General features: G+C 40.7%; 1 protein-coding gene across 2 annotated transcripts in view; it reads right to left on the reverse strand.

Moving 5' to 3' along the window:
- MEAK7 (MTOR associated protein, eak-7 homolog) overlaps nucleotides 1–21,552 on the reverse strand; it is a 52,980-nt gene that overhangs the window by 4,646 nt on the left and 26,782 nt on the right. Inside the window, exons 1-6 of one of the 2 annotated variants that reach the window (XM_067540183.1) lie at nucleotides 9,692–9,779; nucleotides 8,004–8,194; nucleotides 4,761–4,991; nucleotides 3,849–3,993; nucleotides 2,680–3,120; nucleotides 99–217 (exon numbers count right to left, since the gene is read on the reverse strand). In XM_067540183.1, coding sequence (XP_067396284.1) covers nucleotides 99–217; nucleotides 2,680–3,120; nucleotides 3,849–3,993; nucleotides 4,761–4,991; nucleotides 8,004–8,171 — 1,104 coding nt within the window. In that variant the 5' untranslated portion in view covers nucleotides 8,172–8,194; nucleotides 9,692–9,779. Of the gene's footprint in view, nucleotides 1–98; nucleotides 218–2,679; nucleotides 3,121–3,848; nucleotides 3,994–4,760; nucleotides 4,992–8,003; nucleotides 8,195–9,691; nucleotides 9,780–21,552 lie in introns of those variants that run through there. The other variant, XM_067540184.1, reaches the window with a different exon arrangement.

A 21,552-nucleotide genomic window follows, 5' to 3' on the forward strand; every position in this document is an offset into this window, starting at 1 on the left:
GAAATATGTCAGCTTAAAAAGGAAGAAACAAATACACAAGACATTCTCAAAGAGCAGCCACGCATCTGATTTCCAAACTGTCATTTCCTAATACTTACCAGTCCATTTGGCATAGTTTGCTGCCCATGATTCAAATACATGTAGTGCTCATTGTATCCAGTGTACGTGTGCACCATTAAAGAGGGAGAAATGGAAAACAAAAAGCATCTGTTGTCACCTGTAAATTGCAACAGCGTAAAGCGTTAGAGACAAAACAACAGACAACAGTGTGACTTACTTATGAATAGGACAGGAAAGCAAGATCCCAAAAAGGAGCAGCAAAATAGTTCAGAACAAGCACTGATATGTCTGATGACTGATGCTTAGTCAAGACATGTAGCCAACGTCTGTTCTCTGTTACAATTGCGCAGCACCATGGAAATCAATGGGATTGCTCAGCTGTAAATGAGGGCAGAATCTAGGGATCATGGGTATGTCTGATTACAATGTAAGGACTGAGCTACCCACAAAATGTGCACAGGTTCACCTATAATCAATTTTAAATCCGTTTAATTGACCAGTGCAAACCCCTATGTGTGGACACTCTTGGTTCCATGCTTAATCGATGTAAAACACTTTCAGTTAAGCTTGATGGAAGCTTTGTGTGTACAGAAACCTTGAGGGTCTGATGCTTCAATGCCTTCCACCTCTGTTGTTATTTACACCTGTACAAGCTAGGTATAAATGCCAGCTAACCAGCATGTAGTATATGATCCCAGCCTTGAACGGGTGAGTTTAAACTCAGTGCAAGACAGTGGCAAATCAGAGCCTACACTGTCACAAATTAAGCACACACTTTGTTGAATTGGGCCCTAAGTACTTTGCTGAAGTGAGACCTCAGCTAGTATTTTCCCGGAGTTTAAGAAACTCAGAACCAACGATGGGAAACGATATCTTGGATAACACTCTTTGGAACAATTGGGAAGGGAAGAAGGCTTTAAAAAGGAGTAATATGGGGTAAAATGAGTAACTATATAACTCTGGGAGTCTTGCTAATAAATGAGAATGCTCAGCAGGGTAAGTTATCTATTGAGTCGATGCAAACAGGGTTTCTACACTCGCACAACAATTTTCTCTGCAAAAATTCACAAGGATTTTTATCAAACTTCATTTTTCCTGTCCAGTAATTTATCAGGTCAAGGCATGCTTGAAGCGGTATCTACAAGTTAAAAATGCAATAAGATGTCATCAGTTTCTGTAACCTGCCTGCCACAACTGTTCTCTAAGGGCAGATGCTAAACATCTGTTGCAAGAATTCTCACCAGAAAATAACTGTGATAATACATACGGCAAACTGCATTTGAAAACAAAATAACTTGGCCATTTAAAATTCTTCAAAACCTCTCTTCTCAAATTCCAACAAAGCCAAAGTCGCTGATTAACCCACATGATTAGCAACTGGCATGCAATATATTTTGCAAATTAACCTGCTGGCGTGAAATACAGCAATCATATTCAAATGTTACCTTGTATGTATTTTTTCTCCAGTTGCTATTTCGAACAGTAAAGTTCCCTCTGCCCAAATTTTGTAAAGAACAAATAAAGGGTTCAGCTAACATGAATGAGAACTTTTAGATTCAAGAGAAAACTCTTGCTGATGTATTTTAAAATGGAAACACTGACAACCTAATAGCAACAGGAACATAAATATCCATACATACATACACAAAAATATCCATCTGTTAGATGTAAACATACTGACAAATTCTGCTGCGTTTCACCAATGTAAATCTGAAGTAATTCCAGTGATACGAAGCAGAATTTGTCCCTGTGTGTATTGGTATATTTTTTACTATTTTGTAGAGCAACAGCTAAACAAACATAAGACCGCCATCTAGTGGACATTTATTTTAATCTATTAAATAATGGAGTTTGGTCGGCCACATTCTTCTCTCATTTACACGAGTGGAGTTTCAGTGAAGTCAGTGGATATAACTGAAAAGGGAATTTGTTCTAGGGTATTTATTCTGGGGTCAGTAAGTCCTACGGATTTAAAAATTGTCAATGAATAACAGTTACAAACTATAAGAAATCATCAGTAATGGGTCGCCATACGGCAGAGGAACTAATCGGGTTTATACCAATATATAGAATTATCATTTCATTTTGAATGCAAGGAAGCATTTCCTACACTTTAGAGAAGCAGGATATGTTACCACATTAAAATTATTGAGCTCAGGAAGTGGATCTAGAAAGGTATCTGTGCTAACCAACATGCAGTGCAACGGATTCTGATGAACTACACATCAACAACTAGCGTGGCTACATTCTGTTTTTGTTAGCGCATCAGCCTAGTAGAAGAAGAGACATTTTCTAAGTTAACCAATAAATGAAAGGAAGAATGGTTTGATTAAACTATGTTTTGTAAGGGTTTATCAACAGGATGTTCTCTTACCAATATTATGGGCAACTCTGTGAGAAAACAAAAAAAAAAATCAAGAATGGAGAAGAACTACTGGGTCAACAAATTATTTTTCCACCGAGACAGATAAGTCAAAAGATATCCCCATGTTAATATTTGGAAGAGGACAGATTCAACTGTCTTGCAAGAATTCCTTCCCCTTTACTCTCTTGGATAAAATCATCTATGCTGCTATTCTAAGCCAGGAGATGTTTGCAGAAAAATAAAGAGATTCTTACCTTGAAATTGTGGTTTAACGTCCCATGATTGTGATGCAAAACCACCAAAAACATATCCATCCAAGTCCTTTAAGACCAATACGCAGGGACCCTTGTTTATGATGTGTCCACAGAGCTGTGAAAAGCTTTCGCCGTGAACACAAGAAGAAAACAAAAGCCGCCACTTGTGCTGTAGCTCTGAGGGCAGGTGGGAGTTGATGTATATGATGGATGGGATGTCAAGAAGGCTAACATATCCCGTTCCTTTGATGCCCTTGCATTTTGGAACCAAATTGACTATGTCTTTAGCCTGATCTGGGAGGGAATGCAGAACAAAGAGCCCCTGCTTGATGATAACACTGAGGAATGTAGAGATCTGTGGAACTTGGAACACCCAGTTCTCAATGGTCCTTTGGTCACATGTGGCCTCCATGAGATGAGGTCCTGCGAGTTTCTTCCCATCTACATAATGAACACATTAACACACGCTAGCTTGTACATTTCTCACGAAGGATCTCCAAAGCTGCATCTGGCCTCCACGTCTATATCTTCCCCTAAATATGTGATTACTTGCTTTCTCATTTTTTACAGTGGAAACGCTTATTCATATTTATTCATTACTTGAGCAAATATGAAACTGCATATGGCAAGAACTAATACTGTCAGCAAGATTATGTAAATGTATGCATTGGAAAGGGGGATAGCTATTGGTAAATTGGGACATCCTCTAAGCTGTGTTGGAAAGATGGCTGAAAAACATGATGTCTCAATTATAACGTATCAGATGTCTTCTACAAGGTGAAAGGTCTAATACCATGGCATAACAAAGCCTGGTCTCTTTCGTCCAGCAAAAGCAAAGCCAACCATAAATGGATATAAACGCCAATCAACTGTAAGACAAGTAGTTCTTCAATGGTGACGAAGCCTAATGAAATTAAACACGTAGCCATAATCTGTATGACTACAAATGAGATCGAATTGGGAATTAAAATCCAAACCTCTCCTGAATTCCAGCAGGGAGTGTAGATGGGTAATTAAAATCGCCAGATCTGAACTCAACCTGCTCATTTTTGTTCCTAGTTTGAATTTCTAACTCCAGGTCAGAGAGAGAAAATATCTTGCAAGAACAGCTGACTCTTCAAGATTTGCGCCATTAAGGAATAAATTATTTCAGTATTTTCACAGCTTACCTTCAAGTTTCAGTTCTGACAGCAGCTGAGAAGCCAGAGCCTTTACACCACTGGCAGGATCTTGAGTCTTCTCCAGATTCCAGCCCCCCAGCAGATCTCTGTAGTTCAGTACTTGTACTACAGAGGTGATCAGATCCTCTGTGAACTTAAAGGGCATAACATTGCCCTTACTACTTTAATTCCATATTTCAAAGATAATTGCCATAAACATCACATAGCCTCCCACACTCTCTCCCAAAAGGGCACGAATCAGTGCTAATAACAGTGGTCTGGGTGGATAGGGACATCTGTTATGAATAATACCTGTCTGCTATAATTAAATGTCATAAATAATCATTGCTCACATTTGTTAAGCACCCTTCCCCCAAGGATCTCAAATATAAACCTTAATTCTCAAACATCCCTTCCATGGTATAGTAACTCTGAAACAACTTTTACACATGAATAAACTCAGACAGAAACAGAGGGCTAGGTAGCATCATTTACAATCTAGCCCGTTTTGGGGGTGAAAATGGAGCTACACTGCCACAGAGGAACTTGGGAGAGCTCAGGCTGCATCATCCCTTTTGTTTGTGCAGCTTGTTCTCCCTTTGGGCTACTCTATACCCCCTTCAGGGTGAGCTGTGTGAACTCTGCGTGCGCTGGGAGGGAGCAGTCTATATCCCCCCCCCCTCCCCCAGTGCAGCCATTGACTCTTGAGACAGGTTCACAGGGGGCGTGGGCAGGGAGGGGAAGCCTGCGTACTTTCATCCCCACGGCACCCATGCACTACTGCCAGACACAATCTGGCTCTACAACAATTCGCCGCAGTGAGTGGCTGAGCTAGGAAAAGAGTCCAGGAGTCCAGAATCCCAGCCGAAACATTCTCCCCAACACATTTAAGAAAACAAAGACCAAACATTTTTCCTTTACCTCTTGGATTTGTTTTCCCTTCACAGGCCCTTCAGCACTAGATATCATTCTCATTATTATGCCGCTCTTCTCCTCTATGTTGCCTTTTAAGAGGTTGGACATAAAAATTAGGAACTGCTCCTTAACAATCTGTTCACTTGAGCCAGGTGACTTCTCAGTCAAGTCAACACTTTTCATTCCACTGTACAGCCTCAACGTCATTTGCTCTGGTAGTGCTTCCCGGACATAGGCCTGCCAGAGAAAGAAGAGTTAAGGACAGATTTGAATTAGGAAAAAACAAGGCTTCTGTACACAGCTAAAAGATTCCAGCTGATCTGTGCCTAGATGTACTGGTTCGGAACTGAATATTCCGCTCTTTAATATATATTAGAGTAAAACCTTCATAGATGATCACTTCCCAAAAAGGCAGTCCCCATCTTAATCAACTACTTTATAGTATCCCTCAAGGTTTCCAGTAGAATTTGTTATTTAGAAATTAATAGGCCACAGGTTCAAAACAAATAAAAGGAAGTACTTCTTCATACAACACCCGTGGAATGTTACCTGGTGACGTTGTGAAGGCCAAAAGTATATTTGGGTTCAAAAAAGAATTCCCTGAGCCTGATTCATCTCTCATTTACAGTGGTGTAAAACAGCAGTAACTTCACTGAAGTCAAGGCAATTACACTGGTGCAAAAGCAGTGAGAGATCAGAAGCAGGTCCCTGCAATGCAGTACCCTTTCTAGTGGCCCAGGGAAATAAATGACCACAATCCTGCTAACATCAGTGGAAGCTGGATCACACACACACTATGCACAGCAAAGCCAATGGGGAGGGCTCATTCTCACTCCCACTGATGTCAATGGTAAAACTCCCATTGATTTCAGCAGGAGCAAAACTGGAACCAATAGTTTTAGACATTATTGCATATTGTCTCGAGAGAAGGACTGACACCTAGGATCCCGATGTGTTTAAGAGGGTTTCTAAAAGTGCCACAGGACCTTGAAGTGAGACAAACATCAGGGAACTTATGCCACGTCTACCCTATGGGTGCTATAGTGCACAGCTGCTGTTACGCGACTATAAGGTATAGTGTAGACGCTTCCTTTATTGACGGAAGGGGGTTTTCCATTGATGAAGGTAATCCACCTCCCTGAGCAGAGGTAACTAGCTCGACAGAAGAATTCTTCCGTTGACCTAGCTGTGTCTACACCAGGCATTAGGGGGCTTAATTACAGCACTCAGGTATGTGAATTTTTAACATCCCTGAGTCACATATCTTGGTTGATCTAAATTTTAAGTGGAGACCACAGCTTGGTGAAACATCTTGCCTGAAGGCTGTCACACCTGTACAGTGCAACATTATTTACTTCCCAGCTCTCTCCACCACCATGCCATTACTATTGCATTGTTTTGTCTCATTGGTAGATATGACATTTACTAGATTTGAATTTTCTTTTTCCCCAAAGGATGCCTAATAGACATTTAAAATAATTTTACACCTATGTTTGAATTGGGAATCCTTTTCTAGAATGGTATGATGAGAACTAATTGCATTAAATTACAAGGGTCATGAACCTCTTGAGAAGACACCAAACAGGAATGTCACTGTATCCCTCACCATATCCATTCATTATTATCATTATTAATTATTATTTGTACTATGGTAACATCTAAAACCTTACTGGGCACTGTAAAAATGAAAAGTGGAACAACAGTTGCTGTCCCAAACAGCTTTGGCACAGATTTTTAAAGAAATTTAGATGCTTTTGAAAATCTCCCCAAGCATCTATCTGCATTTTTAGGAACTTAAATACCATTAAAAAACCGATCCTTACAATCTAAGGGTAGATCTACACTAACAGCATTGTATAAAGTACAGACATGGCACACTAAGCTAGCATTGGTATAAAATGCAGCGTAGATGGTGAGGCATGGCCTAGGCGAATAGAGTAGAGACATATCAGAACCTTAGGATAGATACCCTACATGGCTCTCTTCATGCCCCAAGCAGTGCTGGCCAGGCTGCCACGTCTACACTGCTATTGTTAGCAGTATAGTGTCCACTGGCTCCCCACTGACGGACCCTTTCCCTATCACGGGAAAAAACTGGCAGCGGGGAGAGGCTCTGGCAGGGAAGAGGCAGTGTGGAAAGGCTCCAAGAGTTTCCTGCTGCTGGAGACTTCCGCCACTGCCTCACCTGCCAGAGATTTTCATTGCCGCATGTAGGTACATGTACCCTACACATCGCTGCCAGCGTGGACAAGGTCTACATCAGTGGTTTTCAACCTGTGGTCTGCAAACCCCTGCGGGTCTGAGGACTATGTCTAGGATTTCCAAAAGGGTTTGCATTGCCATTCGAAATATTTTAGGGGTCCACAAATGAAAAAAGGCTGAAAATAACTGGTCTACATTGATAATATAGTCAGAGGGTAGCTGGGAAAACAGAGGCATAGAGAGGGGATGTGACTTGCCCACGTTCACACAGCAAATTAGTGGCAGAGCTGGGAAGATAACCTAGGACTCTTGGATCCCGGTCCAGTACCCTAGTCACTATACCATATGCCCCTTTTCATTGAGCTCTTATTTAACTGATCCTATTGATTATGTAGTGTATATTAAAACACACTTTTAATATTACTTCAGTTAAAACATTTGACTGCTGTCCCACTCAAATTGTCAAATGCTACAAAAATATTTTTCCTCCTTTTACTTGATTAGAAAATTAATGCAAAGTTAATCACAGAGTGTAATATATGTTAATTCACTAAAACAGACCGCTATGGCTTAATCACACAAAATTAAATGTTCTCACTTCAGTACGAGGGTGAAAATTAGTGGCTGTGAGTGCAGTCAAGAATGATATAGCCAAACATGAATCTAGTTATGTTGCAACTTGCCAAGAAATTCTGTAAATTGCAACACAGCCATAAATGTTGGGTACAAGAAATATTCTCTTCCTTTGTTGGTTTCTGCAAATATGTAGTCATAATGCTGCTAATATACGTCAGAATCAGAACTGTTGTTTATTCTGTTGGGTGCAATTCAAAAAATATTGAGTACAAATAAACCTTAGTTATTAATAATCTAGAACTGTATGAAAAAAGTGAAAGTCTCCACCTTCCACTCCCAAAATAAATATTTAATATGCAATTAAAACGAAATAACACCTAAAATAAACTATGCACAAGTCTCTATTTCTTCTCTAGAATAATATTCTATACATTACTTTACAGACAGAACAAGCATGATAGATTTTCTTGCCTTCAACATTGCCAGAGTCACAGCTTTTCTGGTAGCTTTCCCAGTCTTTACTCCTCCTGATCCTTCCATCTCAGATAAGGTATCAAATACTCCATCAATGTCTGTCTGCTCCTCAGGAAGAAACCTTGAAAGGTGGTTCTGATAGGAACTGCTTTCCACATTTCCCATCTTTTCAAAAAAGTGATGGAATCCTATGAGGAAGAAGAAAGGAAAAAAGAAGGATAAAAGCATGGGAACAAGTTAATTTGGGGGGAAAACACTCAACACTGAATAGAAAAAACACCTCACACACAAGTGCACGTTTTGTGAAAGGGAGAGGGGGAAATAATAAAATCAGTCGTAAAATATTGGCATTAGGACTCTGTGAAAACAGAGACTGAATATACTGGAAGACGAAAAATGTGAACATTAAATATGATTTTTTTTAAAACAATACGTACTGTAAGCTGCACACTGAGCCCACCTTTCTACCAATACAAACATGATTTGTGGCTTATCAAATGGAAAAACCAATATGATTTAATGATTAAATTAGCTTCAACAGAGTGAATGTAAAACTGTCAGTTGGAATACATCAGTGAATGCAAAGTGAACAAGCTGGCTGTGGAATCTTTATGATGGATTATGCTATCTCTATCTGCTGGGTTTATGGACTGAAGCCAGCTCTGCCAATAGTACGTGCCAGCAAAAATACCCATCTGCCACAGGCAATGTCTCAATGAAGAACAGCTGACGGTTGTATTTTTCTATAGACCAGTCACAAGTCCTTCAAAGAATAGACAAGGAAAATGACCTGACAAAGAACTCAGAGATGAGGGCTCAACACCCTGGAAAACGTAGAGCCCTGATTCGTATGGTGCTGGTGGTAACCAGGTTTGGTACCCAACCCACAGGACTATTATATGAAGCCAGAGCCTTGTACTGGATTCAGCAGACTTCAATGTTAACGAGTTCCTGCACTACCCAGGTAGGGAACCTGCTAGACAACATCCCGACGAGTTACCGCCTCGCCCCCAAAACATCCTGCAACTGTGAACATTTGAAATCAATAAAAACGGGGGGGGGAATGCTTAAAAATAAACATCGCTATTACGAAAAACGGAGAGTTTTGCCAAGCCTAAAGGAGATCCTCGGCGCTCCAGGCCAAGAAGCCCAGCGCCCTGGCCCCAGGAACGGTAACCCCGGCTCACGCATCGCCAGGTATTAGCCATCCAGGGGCTGGCACCAGCGCGGCTCGGGGCTGGCACCCAGGTAGGGTGATGAGCTGGCTGATTGCACAGGGATGGTCCCGATTTGGGGGCTTTGTCTTACAGAGGCGCCTAGCACCCCTCACCCCCTATCCTGATCTATCACACGTGCTACCTGGTCACCCTACCACAGTGGGGCGCCCCCCTCCCATCATAAATATTAATGAGCCACTCGTTAATATTAATCGATCCAGCTAATTAATATGCACCGTCTTATGAATATTCATGAGCCCGCTCTCGTTAATATTCCCGCTCCTGAGGCAGGGTCCCGACGTGCCGCTCGCCCCCCCACACGCGCATTAAAGAACGCCAGCTGCTCATTAATAGTCATGAGGGTTATGAATATTTACGAACGCTTATTAATAATCATATCCTCCCGATGTAATTGGTATTCGTGGACACGCCCCCTCGTGACCATTCACAGCCCCCTCGACCCCGCACCTGGCCGCGGCTGCGCGGCGGAGCCCCGCTCGCTCTCCCCGATGTCTCCCCGCAACGGCCGCCTCGCACCCGAGGCCGGCAGTGAATGACGTCGCCGGAGCGGCAGCTGCGAGCCCTGACGGGGGAAGGCCCCGAAGCCTGACAGACAGGCCGCTCCGCCAATAGGAGGGCGGCATAGAAAGAGGGGCGGGTCTCAGGCGATGACGAGAACTCTGTGGGAGGAGCTCTTCGGCGAGCACGCCGAATGGGCCGGGCTTAAGGCGTGACGTCAGGATGGTGGGAGGGTCACTGCTGAGGCGTTTGTGCCAAGATGGCTGCTCCAGGCCACGCCTCTTTATCCTTCCTTTATCCTTTATCCGTCGTTAAAGGCTGCAGTGGGGGGGAGGGGAATCCTGGTTCCCTGACAAGGAGAGGGAGGCTTCCCCACCCCACCCCCATGGGTAGTAGGCACCGCCCCCTGCTGGTCATATGACTGCGGTGTCGGTCTGTGTGTCATAGGTCCTGTACTGCCAGAGCTTGCATCATGTCTCATAGCCCTGTACTCCAGGACCAACCCATGTGTCATAGATGCTGTACTGCTGGGCCAACCCATGTCTCATAGGCCCTGTACTCTGGGGCCAGTTCCTGTGTTATAGCCCTGTACTGCTGAGGCCAGCCTGTGTGTCAAAGTGCTACTGGGTTAGCCCATGTGTCATAGTCCCTATAGTTCTAAGCCAGCCTCTGTGTCATTGGCCCCTTACTGCTGGCCTCTTAGGGAGAATCCCTTACTGCTCTAATGCTGGGGCCAGCCTGTGTGTCATAGGCTCTATATTGATGGCCCCTTCTGCCCAAGGTTGAGTCAGCCTATGTCATATGCAGTGTACAGTGCTGAGAGGGGTCTGTCCTGGGCAGGAGGATGTAGGCTTTCTTTCCCACTTGCCTCTGTTGTTGCCATGACATTCTGCATGTCCCCAATGTGTACCTCAAGGACAGCCATGACGTAGGTGACTGTGGATTTGTGACAGTATCACCTAGATTTCAGCCTCTCCTCTACCCCGTGACTTACATGATGAATAGCACAGGGAGAGGTTGCTGTGAATCAAGTTTTGTAAATATACTGTGTCGTGATGAAGGTTAAGTTTGGATGGGCCTCAGATGCAATGATCGTGCCTTCTGGTTTGCAAAGCTGAGTGTGTGCGTAGAACACAGGGATAATAGGCTTTAACAAGACTGGCGTGGAAATATGATGATGCATTAAAGGAAATTGGTTGGAGCTGATGTGAAATCAAAAGTGGAAAACTAGGAAGTATTTCAAGTACTCTTAAGGAGCCCACAACCAGAAGGACAGACTTACAATAGAGCATATACAGAAACTCTAGCGTGCTCATACAATCCCTGATTTTATATACTCTCATAAATCAAGATTTTCACGCACATCAGCGTCTGCATTCAGTCAAGTTGAATGCTTCCAAGAGGTCAAGCTGTTTTAAAAGTTTGACCCAACAGGTCAGTAAAATCTGGGTAAAGGGAGGTGAAAATCTGTAGAGATGAAACAGGGAATATTTAAGAAACACAGGAACTTGGAAGTTCTAATAGGAACAGAACAATAAAGTAAGATAGATGGTGAACTGCAAAAAAAAAGAAAAAAAAAAAGTCCTTTTCAAAGAATGAATAAAAGAACCCGCTGAGCTATTTAAATTCAGAGCTCATCTGGAAATAGGATAGGAAGTGGTAAATACATTTTTTGCTTTCCTCTGTACATAGGAAAAGACTGGAGTTCTGCCCAGATGAGGTAAGAGGATGGATAAGAATAAAATTGGAAGTCTTTGGTCCTGGAGGAAGTTTACGGACTTTTTGGTCCTTCCTTATTTATGCTGATTCATAGCTTTGGGGTCCTGGCTAATCCCCAGAGGATTAACCATTAATTGAGGATTAACCATTTCTTAAAGGTCTGCAGTTAGACTGCTATGAAGCACTGTTGCAGGAAGGAAAATTTCTCATTACTAGGAGGCAGAGTCAAGTTGTGACTTGATTGCTGTGCGTGTTGACTGCCCTCACCTTGCAGCAGTGATAAGGTTATGCATTTAACAGCCAGCAGGCAATGATTCAGCAGGTAGCTTGCAAAGATAGCTAAACAGGATTTAGTGGTAGGTAGGTGTGGGGGATTGTGGAGATAGCTTTCTCAGCTTGCGGGAGATAGTGAAAGGTTAAGGACATAGTTGAGAGAGAATATGCTCAGGAAGGTGAGATGTGGGAGTAGATTTTCTTGGCACCTCTTTCAGGTTAAAATCTTTTAGAGGAAGAATATACAAAAAATCTCAGGTTCTAAGGGTTAAGCTTCTGTCCCACAGCTGGAAAAACAATGAGTGTTATGCCGGTTTGCTGACTGCAAAATAAAGGCTATAAATAATGTGCTGAGAGTGGAAAGCAAGGTTATAGGGACAGTGTTGTACAGGGCATTCTCTGAATCTGAGATATAAACTTTACAAGAATATTATTATCTAACTAAAATGTGACTGATGCATAATTGTTCATAGAACTTACCATTTTCAAATCAATAATTGTTTCAAGGATTTCTTTTGACTTCAGGGAGAGTAACCTTCAGCAGCTCTTGTTGCATTTTCTATATCACATCATTTACTCAAGGCCTTTGATGCCTTTTTAATATGCTGCTTAGATGGCCCTTAAATGCCCCTTTCTAGTTCACTTTTTTTTGTCTCCCATCAAACTTCAGTGCTGAGGCTTGAGAGGAAGATAAGCAATTACCTTGTTTATAAGGATAAACCAACATTGGCCATATTCCACAAATCAGCTGTTAGATGGGGAACTGGTTAGCAGCTTTGACATTTAACATTCAGTAACAGTCGTGATTCAGCCTCTTCTGCAACCAACAATGTCACTTTTTTCACACACAGGCAAAATTAGAGACAAATCTATTGTTATATTCAAAGCAGATACTTCATTACTTTTCTTTTTAAGCCTTTAACAAGGGTCCTGCAGAAACACTAGTACTGACTGCAGCCTCTCCTATTAAAACTACGGGGGTGGACCTCTGACTCTCAGGAGACTGTGGGTTGTATTCCCAGTTCTGCTATTAGCCTGCTGAATGACTTCAGGCAAGTCTCGCCATATTTCAGTTTTCCTAACTGCAAAATGTTGCTAGTGATACTGACCTCCTTGGTAAAGTGCTTTGAGATTACTGATGAAAAAGAGCGCTTTCTCTCTATACAATAACAATACCTAGTTGTTATTAAAATCAATAGGAATAGTGGGTTTTTTAAATTACTGACAGCTCATAGAGTTAAAAGCTCTTTGATGGTGTCATAGAAAGTAACACTTCTTTCCAATCAGGAGAACAGAATTCATGGAATTAAAAATTGGATGAAGATTTGTTACACAATGAATAGATTGATGCCATTTTTTGTTTTAAGTGTGTTCACCACTATTTTCACATAAAATGCAGCATTTGGTTTCAAGAGGATTAAAGGATAGCATGTAAATACACAATGCACATGTCACACGTACATATAGCATTCTTCTAAACATAACTATCATTTTCCACACAAAGTTTCAGTCTGTTAACAGAGTTTGGTTGATGTGTAAATAAATAATAGGAATCCTCCTCATAAACTGAAGTACAAAATGCTCTCTGCTTATCACAGACCAAGAAATAATCTTGTTTTCTAGCAGTGTCTGTAGTGAGTTTAGAAATGCTAGCTAGCCCAAACTTTTTGGGCTACATGCTTGCTGAAATCCCAAGGAGGTATCTTGAGGTGGAATCAGTGGTGATTGCTCCTCTTATATAACATAGTTGGTCCCAGCTGCTCCAGGAAAGAAGTTATAAAAGGCAATCTCTAAAGCAAGTGTATTTTCTCTCTCTGTCTTTTTGGGTAGAGTAGGTCTGGGCAATTAGGGTAATAGTAAGATGCCATGAGATGTCGGGAATGAGTCAAATCCTGTCCTCATGCTTCAAGTGTGTTCCTGTTTAGAGCATATTTTTAACAAGTCAAAAGGAGTAACTTGAATATGAACTTTTAAAATAAATGAGTTTGTTTATAAATGTTAACTCCAGGAGCAGAGCAGGTCTATGCCTAACAAACACATGTAACATATTTATCCTTTCTGTCCTTCATTCTGTACCTACATGTTTGTACATTTCATTATGGCTTAATAGGTAAATAATCTGTAGGCACTTGGTCATTTCTTTCTGCCACCAGCTGTTGAGGAGACCCACACTTACCTATTTCCTTCAGATGTCCACTGAATCCTTAGTAGACTTAAAATTGTGATCCCAAGCACTTGTAACCACGGAAAATCCCATGGTGACTTTTCTAAAACATAAGAGTGTTAACTTATTCTGATGTGATTAATTACGTTTTGCCTACTTAAAGGAAAAAATTTCTCTTTTTAGCTTCAATTGTGTACATTATTCTTTCCACTTTCACTCATCTTCTAAAAACTGTGATGTAGTGATAGGATGAAAAAGCATGTGTTCCAAACTGGCATTACTGTAGAACAGCATGAGAAGGATAATGGAACTTTACTGACTAAATTTAAGCCTTGTAACTGGCATCAGATATTGCAATGATGAGTACCCTATACATTCATGGAATGTTGGTATAATAAAAATCAAAACTTGTAGAAGTTTGTGGCTTGTTTATAGATTTGCCAAATTCCTTACACAAGTTGGTCCTACATCCACAAGGTGGCAGTAGTGTGCTTACAATAGAGAATTAGTAAAGATTATTTTAAATTTCCACTGTTCGTGACATCAGACTTGGCATTGATAGAAACAAGTTACAAATTCACACTCAGCAGGATTATAACTGTAGGTGTGGAATAAACCGTAGAAGCAGATGGTGTCCAGGAATTAAGATTGTTTCATGCAAAAGAAAAACATGCCTTTTTAATAAAGAAAGTCAAGAAATCTTAAAGAGAAATGCATCAGTCCTAATTTTCAAATCTTGATGCCTTCATACATCCCACATCTGAGTGCTAAAATCTGTGCTTAAATGCATAGATGAACATTTTATGTGCCTAGAAGCAGAAACTATGTCTTTACCCTGAATGTTCCCAATTTTTTGTCATGATCTTTCTAAACACAACATGTAAAATATAGACCAAACTCCGTCCTTGGTTTGACTCTCTCAGTAAACTACATAAACATTTTTTTGCAATAAATATACAGTATTTAGATACAATACCTTTGATGCTAGTTAACACGGGTGTTGTGTGGCTGAAAACCATCACCGGGTATTCCAATGATGACTATTCACGCTAAAATTCTAACTAAATCTACTGAGAGATTTTGTTTTATTGCTCAGATTTAGAACATTTAGTGGCCCTATACGGGACTGCTATGTAGTGCTCATCTTTGCTATCGCAAACTACATTTTGGGAATTGAGTGGAGGATTGTTAGGATCTTGTTAACTCCCCCTGAATCTGTATATGGATTTCCAATTAATGTCAATGGAAAAATTATGCAAATAGGATAAAGGAAGACCATGCCTCTTAATCAGAGTTACATTTTTCATCCATCTTTAATTACCCCTTCAAGGCCAGTAACTCTGTGAATGTATGGTTTTATACATTCTTGTTTTCCTGTTGCATTGATTTTTCCTATCTTTTTAATGGATTAATCATAGAAACTGGAGATACAGGACCAGATACTGTGTTCCTACTGAGCTTTGTTTGGCCCAGAATGAGGGTGGGGGAGAAAAGGTGGCCTTTGCAAATCCCTAGTCACATAGTCAATTTGGCTTCCAATTCAACTTAGAACAGACTCATGGCTGCTGTAGATTGTAGCCAGCTTCCCATGGTCCCAGAGACCATTCCAGCAGAGGGAGATTGCTAGAAAGTCCCTTTTCTTTAGCCGCATCCCCTCTGATATGGGCCTACAAGGAGGGTGACTTAGGGCCTCTATTCACTGTCACCTAGATTTTCCCCCTTCCCCAGGATGCTGAAACTAGGGATGCAGGGGATGCAGCAGAACTCCCTGGCTTGAAGTGGTTTCCATCATATACAGGGTTTACAGTTTTGTTCAATGGCTTTCAGCAACCCTGCTATAAAAACTGTTCCAATACCACTGCCCTACCCTTGGGGAATCTCCAGATAGCCAGCTGATTAAGAAGCTTTATTGACCCTTTACAACTTGAGCCTGTATAAAGAGCAAATAACAGGGCTGAGAACCAGGCCCACAAGGTTAATAACTAGACCATCCCCCTTGCAAATGAAAGAGCATTCTCTGCAGGTTATTTTCTAGAGCTCTGTCCAATCTAGTTTAAATGTCTCAAGTGATAGGGCTCCACTGAGAACACATGTAAAAAAGCCATTTAAGGAAACTGGAGCAAATGCTGGTAAATTAAGAAAGAGGTAAAAAAAAAAACACCACAAAGTCCAGGAAGCATATGTGGCCAGCACTGTAAGCTAGAGATAAACGTGTATTTGTCTGCAATGGCAAATTTTTTAAAAAGCTGCAGTTACTGTAAACAAAACAAAAGAAGCCCCCCAACCACCCTCACCACCACCAAAAAACGAGTTATAGAACATCCAAAGAGGTACTCTCGGTTTGAGTAGATCAGGATTTAAGCTTTATTCTTTTACCAAGGCTACAGGAAACTTAACGTTCAGGAATGAAAGACTTTGGTTGCAGCTGGGGAAATACTATAGATAATGCTTCATCAAAAGTAGTTAGTGTCTTGAAAAGGAAATCTCAGAAATCTCCAGAATAATAAATTGCTTCATAAAGCAGTGTTACCTAAAGCAGAACCTTTTCTCCAACTGACAATTTAACCCGGAATTTAAATGATATTTTTAGCACTCTATGCATTTTTGTCCAGCAGAATTAGCTACCTACATTTTAGTATTTCTTTGAGGCCAATTTTCTTCTCCTGTCTTCTTGAAGCAGAGGCTATATCTGAATTGTTTTTTCCTCATCGGACTCACACTGGCCTAATACATGTATCAAAGGGGCGATCACACTCTGGTGCAATGATACAGAATACAAAACTTTTCATTCACCTTCATCATAGATCTCATGCACATCCCCGTCAATCAACATCAGCTACATTGCCATATGTATGTATCTAGAGGCACACCAGGCCTCTCAGAGATTGCAGACCTTAGAGGGAATCTGTGTAACCAAAGGCCGTGTCAGTTCAGTAGCGTTTTCATCATCCTATCATCCCAAGTATCTCTGGATAGCCTGGAACCTGGATTTACCATTCTGTAGTACAGTGTACCTGCAGTCAGGTCATCAGGCTTTGGTTATGGAATTTACTTCCTAGCATTATTCAAAATCATCTGTCTTTCTTATAAGTTAAAACCAAATGGAAGAAATATGTATTTGCTGCTGCTTTTAGCTTCTGAATATTCGTCATTTTAATTGTTGGATTGCAAAACTCTGAGTTGTGATGGGGCCAAATTCATCCCTTGAAATAGGCATCCTTCAGTCTCGAGAAACCATTGCTAGGTCTCATGAATGCCACACAGAGTCCTTATACCTGTAATTCATGTCATTGGGCTCTGTTTCTTACTGTGACTTATGTGGCTTTTAAAAATCCACATCAATACTTAAAACATTGCTGGAGTATTGTTAAAATGCTGAGTAATATAACCAGAGCTGCCACACAGGCCCCAACTGTTTCCGTGTGGAGTCTAACCTTTGTATAGTAGAACGACAGCATAGCCTTTTTACCATAAAAGGTATAAATAGTCTAAGCCTACAAGTTGCTGCTGTTATACATGTATCATTCAGATCTACATTTAGCCGTCTCCTGTGGTTTTTTTTCTGCGATGTCCTCAATTTTTACCTGGTGTGCTTTTTTCTGTTAAGGGATTGCCATATATGGTTAAAAAAAGAGAGAGTCTTGCTGTGAATCAGAAAGCGTGTCCTTAGGTAGTCACAAAGGAAGTTCTGGGTTTTGCAAGAGGCTTTGCACTCCTCTCTGCAAAAAGCTTTGTCTGCAGGCAGCCAACTCCCTTTTACAGAGGTAGAAAATACTTAATTTGCAACTAGTCTCTAAGGAAGAATCGGATGCTCTTGACATTGTCTTGAGTTAAAGCGGAGGAGGATGCACTATGCAATAACTCAGAACACTTGGCTTCCAGTGGAGTGGAAATCTCATACCATAGTCCATAAAGCAAGATGCTTTTGTCACCATCTGTAGAAGCAGCAGCTTCTTATAGCTAAGGAACAAATTTCAATGCTCTAAAATGAAATTTGATTACATATTGCATATTATGTATCTATGGATGCCACTCAAAACCATATACGGGATGACTTCTGAAGGGTGCACAGACACACCTCATGGACAGCATGGACCCATGGACAGCAGAGAGTGTTTGTAAGTAGTTGTCCAGCATCACTCTGAACCTCCCTACCTCAAAACATCAATGAAAAATGTTGCCTGAAGGCTTTTCATAAGAGGAGCCATGGAGGGGTATTAGAGGACATGGCCAAACAGTCAAAAGATGGAATCTACATATTTACATTCATACGTTTCCTGACCTAGCAGTGACCTCTGTGCACATTCCCCTATATAGAATATTCCAATTGTCATTAAAAATAGATTGATCCAAGTACCCACCAATTTTTTGTAAGACAATGCTATAAATTTGTATTTAGCATTAACAGAGATCTCAAAGTGCAACTAAAGGCATGTTGGCTGTGGTCTTTTACCTACCATTATCCATTAAGAATCATCTTTATTTTACCAACCCTCTGAAGACTAGATGTAGGACAGGATTACAAGAAATTAAACGGTTTGATAGAACCCATTTGCTGCCTCATCAGCCAAAATGATGCAAAATCCCCTGAAAGGAGGAAGAAGTGATATTTGTGGTACTTTCACTCTGAGGTAATCTGGAGAAAATGGTTATTACTTTTTATTGGCTTCTCCTTATAAAAACACTGCAAGTCATCAACCAACCTCATTAGATATTTTATTAAACAAACAAGCTGTGAACAAGAGGCGACTATAATAGTTCTCAAAAGTAAATTCTACATGAGGGTACAATGTCATTTAAAATACAGATCTGTTGCCATCTACCGTATGGAAAATACATGATGGTCGATAAGACATCCGAGTGATATTTTGGCCCAGATGTTCAGAAGTTCACAAAATATCCAGAAGTTCACAAGTGTGTGTCGTTACCTATGCCACCAGTGCTTTTGTGCACACCGTTGTGGTAATTGTTCATGCAAGTTGAATGCACAGTCATGCATTGAATTGAGGGAATACTTAATATACTTGAAACCTTAGTGCGAATTTAGTTAGCAGAGATATAATTTGGCCAGGACACAAGACTGAAGTCCCCAACACCTCTGAAAAGTGCCAGGGGATTTTTAGTGGCCGTAGGTGCTCAGAGTCTCTATTTTTACATCTCATCCAAACGCATAAATGTTGAAAGCTTAGCGGAGACAGTTACCAGAGTCTGTTGTCCTGCTTGATTAATGTCTTGGCTGAATTATTCTGGGCTGATTTCAGTTCACACTGACTGCAGCCTGCCCTTGTTGCTAATGTTTCATGTTATCAAGCTGATGCTGCTGTGAGAAGGAAATGACTGTTTCAACCACTCCTTTTTTAAAGTGAATTCATCACGTTTTGTCACTCTTGGTTATAGAAAAGCATTGTTAAGGAAGGAAATGAAGTTAAATAATGAATATTAGCTGTTGAGGAGAGACTCCCTTTAAAATGCATTTTGACCATGTTGAACATGAATGGGGTTTTTTTTGTTTTTTTCAGGGGAGAAACAATAAAGGTTTTTATTCTTTTGCAAGGGTCTCATAGAATCTTACACTGTGCAGTAACAACATTTACATTTTGCTAGCACCTTCTATCTGAGGATATTAAACCAGTATTCAACTATTAATTAAGGCTCACAACACTCCTATGAGGTGGTAGTAATCCTCATTTTAGCTGGGGAAACAAAGGCATAGAGGTTAAGTAACCTGCCCAAGTGCACAAGGAAAGTTTGTGAAAGAGTTGGTAATTGAAGCCTTATCTCTTGCCTCCCAGTCTTGGGCTCTAACCACAAATCCATCCTTCCTCCTGGTACCTTGGTCTTGTGTTATTTTGCAAAACAATTTTTTCAATGGAGTTAATGCCAGATATGATTATGCCCCTGTGTTGTTTTGGGCAGGTAATTTAAGCTTTCTTTGTCTCAATCGCTTACTTTCCTCTCAAGAGTATTGCAAGGATTAATTAGTATTTACTAATACTATGATGGTATAAAAGTGCTATATGTTCTTATTTATTATAAAAGAAGTACTGATCAAATAACTCTTTAAATAATCATGAAGAATTTTTGCAAGAAGATCTATGTCTATAACAGTGGTGGATGTTTACTTTATTTCACTATCTTTTGTTTAAGCAGTCTCACATTCAGAAGTATTTCAGGACAGTGAGTGTTTCAGTACAGATTCTCTTGGCTTTTGCTATGACTATGTGCCTGATCCTCCACACTGGCAAAATTGGGCTCAGCATAAGTCTAAGGGAGGGGGCAAAGGTGTCACTAAACCGCTACTGCAGCCCTCTGAACCCAGCTTTGGCAGGTGTCTCTAAGCTGCTGTGTCTTAAGCTGCATGCCACAGGCGCTGTTCCAGCCACCAGGGATCAGCTGGACACAATGGTATCCTGACCAGTCTAATGCTCCTTGTACTTAGGGCTTGCTAGAATAGGTGGTAGGAGCTATGGTGGTGCCACCACAGTTGTGCAGACCAGCCTTAGCGGAGCTGAGTATCTGGTTAATCATTCATCCAACGGGAACTAGCTACAGGCCTGAGAGTTCTCACACATGTATAATCCTATTTAACTCACTTAGCCAAATGTATGCCTGGTGTAAGTGCATTGGTAATAATGAAGTAACATCAATGCAGTTACGCTAAGAATGAATTTAGATCTATTCACATGAGTAACTGTGGCAAGACAGGTTCTTAAAAGGGGAGTAAAGTAAGGCTGTTATTAGAAATGTAGGAGCTTAGGTGTCAAGACAATGAGAGTGATATAAATGCCCAGTAGACAGATACATGTAAATCGAATAAAAGTCATGACCCAGTTCATCTCTGAAATAAATAGATGTTGCTCAGTTAAAGTCTTTGACTTATGCCAGATCTGAATTTGACTTAATACCTTGAAATCTCTGTTCATACCACATTAATCACGTCCAAAGACATTTGCCCGTTTATAGGTCAAGAAAGATCTGTCCAACAGTCAAACTTTGAGTTCCCACAAACATTCTTAATTCTGGCAATTCTTCATTTTTGAATGCTTGATTTTGCAACCTTAACATTCTTTTAATGTAGTGCTTTGGATATAATATATGTCTATAACTCATTTGTGACTTACGTGAATCCACAGTTTGACCATGAAGGAGACAGAATTAACTGAGTATAAGAAATTATCTGCTGCAAACTTAGTATAAGTAGAATGCATTTGATAAGACAATTCACTCTTTAACAAGGCCAACATCTCCCATTAAAATACTATGATCAGGGATTATAAATGATGTATAAATACTAGACAGTCAAATCTGCGTATATTTTCTGGATGTTTTCTGCTTATCACAAACCTGGCTTGATTCAAATGTACCACTTATTACACTGCTTAATCTGTTTACCTCATTATTTGCAAATATTTGTAACAGGTGTTCAGTGGGATCTGTAGGAGGAATAAAGCAGAGTAAGGAGTTGCGGGGAGGACTCTATCTCTATGTGAATATAAACAGTTCTAGCAAAATGAGGCTTGTTGGTCCTTGAAGGCTTTCTAGAATTTAGGGCAAAAATCTCATCAATGAGGTTTCCCCTAGAGACATACAATTCATAACCTTATATATTTCCTCCAACAATATTTCACTGTCAAAAGCAGAGGATCCTTCGCCC

This window comes from Emydura macquarii, unplaced genomic scaffold (assembly GCF_026122565.2).
Source record: "Emydura macquarii macquarii isolate MOO-44397 ecotype Brisbane River unplaced genomic scaffold, CSIRO-AGI_Emac_v2 contig_561, whole genome shotgun sequence".
NCBI classification, from domain to species: domain Eukaryota; kingdom Metazoa; phylum Chordata; order Testudines; family Chelidae; genus Emydura; species Emydura macquarii.